This window comes from Balearica regulorum, chromosome 1 (genome assembly GCF_011004875.1).
Source record: "Balearica regulorum gibbericeps isolate bBalReg1 chromosome 1, bBalReg1.pri, whole genome shotgun sequence".
NCBI lineage: Eukaryota > Metazoa > Chordata > Aves > Gruiformes > Gruidae > Balearica > Balearica regulorum.
Window position 1 is genome coordinate 84,494,198 of NC_046184.1, and position 7,781 is coordinate 84,501,978.

Here is a 7,781-nt window from a genome sequence, read left to right on the forward strand (position 1 = left end):
ACTACAGGCACTTTGCAGAAGCTCCTTACTGAGCTGGCAATAGGAAGATTCAGATGGCAGATGTGTGTTTTCACTGTGCTATACAAATATCTTCAGAAGATGACAAAACTTTCCACTGATGTGTCTCTCTTTCTGTCTTTCCTTAACCTGACATTAGGTCAAACCTCATGGGAACTAAATTTACAGTCTATGACCATGGAGTTAGCCCAGTCAAGGCACAAGGTCTAGTGGAAAAGGCTCATACAAGACAGGAGCTTGCAGCTATTTGTTATGTAAGTAGTGCCTCTCCCCTTCTGCCCCTTTCTTTTTTTGTTGCCAGGTTACTGAGGAAACAGGGCTTACAAAATCATGCTGCCTGGCAGCCTTCCTCACTTAACTTTGGAACCAACTGACCCATTTCAACCAGATACAACAAAGGGCAGAGGCCTCAAAGATATGTTCTTACAAGTTTAATGAGGGGAAAAAAAAAAAAAAATCAGTGCTGGGGAGGGACACCCAAACTAACATCCTGACCTTCTTACCTGGCCTATCTTTTTGCAGAACCAAAGGCATTTTGGTTGATAGGAATGAGCTGGTATAATTTCAGTAGCAGCTTGTTGTTGGTAAGGATATGGTTCCAGGGGAAATTGTAATTTGCTAGCTCTGTCCTAGAGATTTTTTCTTCTGGTCTTGTGGGTCACCTCGATGTAGGCTTCAGAGTGAGGAGGCACTTGTGGCCACTCTAGAATTATCTGAGGGTTCTCACGTCACATTGTTTCATATTCCAGTCCTAAAGTACAATTTGAAGTTCTGTACAAAATGCTGGCCAGTCAGGTGGAAGGATTTTTACTTTTATCACAGGTACAGCAGCAGAAATTTAAAGGTGCATTAGCTTACTGGAGTATGATCTTGATTTTTTGCTGTTGATCTTAATGGCACTTGGGAAAAAAAAAATTGATGTGGTAATTCCAGTACTAGCCTGTTTACAGAAGTATCACTGGGTATTTTCTTTGTATACAGTATTCCTGAGTTCCCCGCCTAATTGTGCGCAGCAAGGTGTCTATATGAGTGCAGCAGATAATATAAAGTCAGCTTTTCACATTTCTGAACTTTTATCTACAAGAAGTTAATGAAGTTTATATATGAATAAAATCAGTACCCTCATTCTCATATGTGGCCCTAGTTTTTCAGAAGTGAAATAACAGACGTTGCAACTCCAAAGACCTTTGTTCTGTGTCTGCAAAATGCACTAGCTTGTTAGGAGAAGCTGTACCACTTCTATCAATCAATTCAATACTTCTAAAAGATTCTGCCTTTTTAATTGGTTTTGGGGAATTTTAAAGGTTATCACTGGCATTGTTACAGAACACTTTTAAATGGAGCCTTGGATTTTAGTTGACATTATTAAATGGATTGTATGAGAATGCCAAGACTTTTTTCCTTTGCTTTTTATACTCAATCCACTTGGAGTAGTCTTCTTCAGTACTCTGGAAAAATCTGCTTGTTTTAAGATTGAAGCTTGGACAGATGCCAAATATTTTGCCTTCTGCGTCTGTTCTTAGTCATTTATAAAAGGGCATTATTTCAGAGAAAATTGTAGATGTGTTCCTAAACACAAACAACAGCAACTAAAGAAGAATGTCGTTCATTCTTCAGGAACATTTTAGCCTAAATGGTGATACATAGATAACATAGACTCAGGTTTAAAGATACTTGCTTTTTATCATACTTAAGGCTTCTTCTCTAGTAAGATTTTAGCACGTTTTTGCCTCAGATGCAAAAACTTATGCCTGGAAATGGCACTTGTCTGATTTTGTTATAAATGTTTCATTAGGAAAACATGTGCTCTAAATTAGGTAACGTCATGTATGTCTTTTAACGCAGTTCTCAAAATGGGAGGGAAAGCTATTCTCAGTGATTAAACACAGTTGCAGTTAGATAACTTCTACTACAGTTGTAGCTAGCAAATCTCTAAAAACCAATATAAATGTGGATTCAAGTTCAATTTTGCTGTCTTTCCTTCTTTGATATGGAGTATCCTGTCTACTGAAAATAATGTCTTTCCTTGTCTTTCAGGAAACCAATGTGTTAGGATTCAAGGGTCCCAGAAAAATGTCTGTGATCATTCCAGGAATGAATATGAATCATAAGCGAATTCCAATCCGTCCACGAAATGTGAGTTATGGAGTTTGGTCATGTGTCTGATTGGAGGAAGGGGTTAAAACTTTCTCATAGAGGTCTGTGTTACAGGCAATCAGGGGTTTTAGAGCAAGATTGTTAATACCCAGGGCTTTAGCAAGTATCATGGAGAGTAAATACAATGTAGCCAAAATGTGTCCATGAATTTGTTCTTGCCTTGTACCTAATTTGTAGCCTTCTGAATAGTGTTTGTATCCTTATTTGTCCTTTGGTCAGCCTAAATATTATTTACTTAGCTGTTGCAATGGCTAGTGTTTGTTGTTGCTGTAGCACCTACAACCCCTCAGGAGTGGGACCCTGTTATGCTGAGAGTTGGATGAACACAGAATGAACTTGCTTTTCCCAGGAACTTACATTCTTAGCCAGTATATGAATTACAACAGATAGATAATAAATAGATAAGGCCATATTCTGGTGTAGTAGCAAGAGACTACATTTTTGATCAGAATGTTGTCAGTCTCTTTGTTGAATCACAGAAGAGGAGGATTCTTTAAGAAGAAAGTGGGATGAGGAAAAGGATGGAGTTTTGTGGTGACTATTTGGTGAGGATTTCTCATACATATGGTGGATGTTATAGCTAAAAGCTTACAGAACTGTACCTGAAGATATATTAATGTGCATGATCAAAATCATTCAGTTCCCCTAATGTGGGTTTTATGTTTGGTGTGATACAAGATCTAAAAGGCAGAATGGACAAGTACCAACTGAAAGACATGGTCAGTGTTTTAAGCTAGAAAATGGTATTTGCAGCCATGTTGTGAGTAGACATGAGTAGAACAAGAGTGTATTTGTTGAGATCTGAGAAAAAAATCTTCAAGAGTGGAAATTCAGAGTCATGAGAGCCTGGAAAAGAGGTTTGATTTTGTGAATGGGCAGGAAAATTGTACCTAGAGGTGGTCATTTGTTCATCACCTTTCAATTGGTATTGCCGTCTCCCCTGTCAGTACAATCATGATTCCATGGCCCTGCCTTTTATTTTTCTCCCTTATTTTCCCAAGTGTTTTGCTAGCAGGCAAGCGTACTGACAGTGGACAAGGCTGAAACACAAAGCTGTTCTGAAAAGCTGGTGGAGCTTTCAGAGTAGGGGTTTGACTTGGTTTCTGTCTTCCTTCTCTGGAGTGTGATGCCTCCAATTAAGCAATACTGCCCCCACTGTAAAGGAGGAAAAATTACATCTAAATGCACTTTGGTGCCAATTCTGAAAGTTCTTTTTGCATTTTTTAAAAAAAAGTAAATAGAGATAAAAATAAAGATATAAAGTAACTAGTTTAAACTGAACAGTAAGTTTTATTTAGGTTATCCTCAAAAAACTACTATCATATCTGTATGCAATACTAAAACAGTTACTATGGCTGTATTAGTCAGACCTCCACAATAGGTTGTTTTCTGATAATTTTTTCCCATTAAAAAACTTCAGTTTGGATCTTTTTCTTGGGAGTTTTAGCATATATTATTTCAGTTTGAATTTCATTTGTTGCAGAACTTTTAAAATTAAATCATATGTCATGTGTTTCACTCAGTACTCTTTGCAGCTTCTTGTAATTCATTGTTTGTCAAATTTAACATGCTGCTTTACCTCCTTTTTGTATCTTTTTGGTTTTATTTCTCTCTCTTTTTCATATTGTGCATCACTTCTTGAACCCAATAGGATGCCATTTAACCTACTTAAGGCATATTTCCAGCCTGCTGCAGCCTTTGGACTTTCTACTGAAGCACCCCAGGGCCTAGCACTAAAAAGTTAATTGTAGATTATTTTCTTTTGCTTCAAAGTTTAGGATGTTAGAATTGGAAGTTGGATCCAACAGGATCAGAGAAAGCTTATGAGACTCAGAAAGGATTCCTGCCAGTAGGATGGCAGTCATTTGTGGCCTGTGAATTGCTCCTTTTCCCATACACACACTTCCTTCTCTCTCACTCATTTGTTTTGTTTTTGTTTTTTGTTTTTATTTGAGTGGAAATATGGTGATAGCTTATTGAGTGGAAAGGAATGCTTGGACTGGGAATTCATGAAAGTATCTTCCCAGTACTTGCAGGAAATTTTCAGTAGGACTGAGTTTAAGTGCTGTCAATGTGTTTCATTAAACAGGGAATGACCTTCAAGTGACAGAGTGCGCACACACAAGAGAGGCAGTACTCAAAAGCAGAGCCATTCCAAACCTGATAAATATATTTCTTTCTTCTGAACAGGAACACGAGAGTCTGCTGTCAAAATGGCAAAACAAAAATGTAGAGAACCTCATTGAGTTGCACAACAAGGCTCCAGTCTGGAACGATGATACTCAATCCTATGTTTTGAACTTCCATGGGAGAGTCACTCAAGCCTCAGTGAAGAACTTCCAGATTGTCCATGACAATGACCGTAAGAGTCTGGTGGAGAGTGTGTGGGGCTTATTTGAACAGGGAGAACCCAATTTATTTCCTGAGGTTTGGGAGGAAGAGGACGCCCTTCCTGGAGAAGGGAGACTGGGTGGAGGAATTCAGGTCAGGATTACTGGGGACTTCTTAACTGTCAAAAAAATTATAAAAGGCCTCCCTTTTTCTGGGGTGGGTGCAGAGACTGTTGTCCATAGCTGCAGCAAAAGAGGGGGCAAATGCAAGCTTCCTGAAGGGAAAGAAAAGGATTAACATGGCTCCTTCAGCCCAGCAAAAGAGTGATTTGAGCTTTCGTTCTGAGGAGAAAGGTAATCTCTAGAGTAACACACTCACTCTAGAGAACAGTTTTTAAGGCCACTCTGGTGAGGAAGGATGGATACACCAACCACATATATTTGGGACTGCCAAATGTGTGACATGTATGGTGGTTTTGTTTGTGGGGTTTTTTTTCTTTTTCTTTTCTTTGCTTCACTGTGAAATTGTTCGTCTCTGAATCTTTCTTTTCTCCCCAGCTGACTACATTGTGATGCAGTTTGGTCGTGTAGCAGAAGATGTGTTCACTCTGGACTATAATTATCCTCTCTGTGCTCTTCAGGCCTTTGCTATTGGACTCTCCAGCTTTGATAGTAAATTGGCCTGTGAATGAGATACAACGGATTTGAAACATGGAACTCACTCCCATCCCTGCATCTTCTTGTAAGAGTTCCAGGTGGAGTAATGAAAAGCACATTGGGGATGGAAGGGAACTGGAGGACAGACTTCTGCAGGCCTCAGAGCATTATGGTAGTTGTCAGCAGACCATCTTAGGACACAGTCCCAAAATTGAGCAGTCTCTGTATGCATTGTGGAACAATGAATGTGATGTTTTTGTTGTCGGTGTTGATTCTGCTTTCAGAATCCTTGTAACAGATGCTGCAGGATAGCGGGCTAAGGAATTTAGCCCACTAATTGGAACCCCCTTGCAGCTAGGATTAGAAAAATAATGGTTGAGTGTTCATATACCTTGGAACTTCCACAGTGCCCCTGGAGATGATGCTACTAATCTGATCAGGAACTCCTGAGCTACTCATCAGATGAATTCAGAAAAAAGGAGGACAGTTGTTGGCATGTGTTCTCTTTTGCCCCGTGTAGCATTTTGCTGTCCGTTAAAACAGTCAGACATGGAAAGATTCAGGTTATGGCTCTGCAACCATAGGTAAAGGTCAACAAATACAGAGTTGGAATGAGACATTGGCTCTAATAAAACACTTGTCTTACTGTGTGGGATGATTCTCTGTTAAGCTGATAGTCCAGTTCCCTTTCATTATTCTAATTGCTCCATATCCCTTGACAGTCTTTTTACCAAATAAAGAACAATCAAATCTCAAACACTCCTTTTTTAGTTGGAGATATTATATCCATTGCTGTTTCTGTTATTTGTAAGCATGTGAAAAATGAGACTGAATAGATGATAGGATCTGAACTTGGCAGAAGGTAGTATTGTAACAGTATACATTACTATTCCTGAAAAGCAGTATCCTGATTGATTGACTCTAGACTGTAAGCTGATCAGAAATATTTTTAATTTGTCCATTGTTTGTAAAATTTGCTACATTTTTAGGAATAAGTTAGTGACCAATTTAATTTTTTTTAACATGAAATTATCTCAAGTCATGACATATTAAAGTAGATTTTATGAAAATAATTTTAACCTGACTATAAGAAGGAATTACCTCAAAAGGAGATTACAAGTGCTTTCAAAGGCATCAGTAACTTTAAAAAAATTAATAAATGTATCATGGGGGTTTGCAATGTGTCCTTCCAGTGTTCCATTTTTAATGCTGGATGTAGATTATGGAGACTGTAGGTTACAAAATGGGACCCTTCTTGATTCATATGGCCTTGATTCATCAGAATGAATTGCTGCACACTGTGACATGTAAGCCTTGTGGTGTACACATCTGTGTACTGAAGCAGAGAACAGTTATGATCTTGCCTGTTTCATGGCCATTACGCGTACTCATGATGATCCTGGAAAACCCTGTCCCTCTATTGAGGCAAGAATAGGTGTTCTCCAGCTTTGGATATTGTCATTGTCAGCAGACTAACTCTGTTTCAAGCTCCAAAGAGCCGGGTTTGTTGATTTTGGTCTCTGGAGTCTTTGCAGTGGTAGATATCACTTTCAAAGTAATGAAACTTTGTGAAGACATTTTCCGATATTGCCACGAAAAAATGATAGTAATCATGTGTAAACTCTGTATTTAACTGTAAATTATGAATTGATGCTGAGAACTCCAGCTCATGTATCTCTCAGATGCCAATTTTGCATTAGCTGGTAAGCCATTGTCTAGAGATGATTTCATCAGCAGAGCAGCCATCGAAGAGAACTTGAACTGTGGATCTCTCTTGTGCCTTCATGTACTTCCTGCTCATCAGACTGGGGACAAAACCTGCCAGTGTTTTCCAGTTGTGCTCTTCTGAGTTCTTGGCTGATGGCTCTGCATTCCCTCTACCCATCCAGAAAAACTAAGTTAGTTGGTTACCTGTATGATTATTTTTCTGACTAGGACTGTGTGAAAGAAACTGCCTTATGTTAGTTTGGAGTGACCTGAAGGTAGAATGGTAATTTCCAATTTGAGATTATTTTCTCTGTGCTCAGAAGGCCACAGTAGCATCCCGTTACACACCCTTTCATTTAGGCTTGTCAGCAGTGGCTCTTCAAGCTATTTGATGACATCAAATGATCCTAGCAGGGTCAGGGCCTCTGTGTCTCAATCAAATTATGCGGACAGATGAACTGATTCAGTGCTCTTTTATCAGATACTATTTTACATGACTTGTATTTATAGCTTTTATATCTAAATGAAAATAAACTAATTTATATATTGAAAAAATCCTTAACTGTAAATGAAGTTTTTTGTAGGATTTTGCTGTCACTTGTGGGTGACTGTTCTTCCTGTACTAGATGCTACCTCAGTTTCTTCCTGTCATATCTCATCTCTCTTACTCCCATTTTTCCATTTTAATTCTCAATTCTATTCATTTGTGGTTTTTTTTTTTTTTTTTTTTTTTTTTCACACATGTAGAAGTCTAGGAATAAATAAATGTAAGGTTAGTCTCCCTAATACTTTTCTACCCCCCTTCCCCCCCAGCAGGTCTTCCTGTATAGTTCTTGGTTCCCATTTGATTCTCTCTTTAAGCTAGTTGCACTTCTCTGCCCCATGTTTTTAATGTTTCTCCCAGCATTCAGT

The 7,781-nt window shown here is 38.6% G+C and overlaps 1 protein-coding gene across 1 annotated transcript in view; it reads left to right on the forward strand.

Annotated features, from left to right (window-relative positions):
- Positions 1-7,424, forward strand: part of TULP3 (TUB like protein 3) — a 34,854-nt gene extending 27,430 nt beyond the window's left edge. Inside the window, exons 8-11 of the mRNA XM_075762681.1 lie at positions 158-272; positions 2,056-2,154; positions 4,366-4,537; positions 5,064-7,424. Of these exons, the coding sequence (XP_075618796.1) occupies positions 158-272; positions 2,056-2,154; positions 4,366-4,537; positions 5,064-5,197 (520 nt within the window). The 3' untranslated portion in view covers positions 5,198-7,424. The remainder of the gene's footprint in view (positions 1-157; positions 273-2,055; positions 2,155-4,365; positions 4,538-5,063) is intronic.
- Positions 7,425-7,781: the final 357 nt, after the last annotated feature.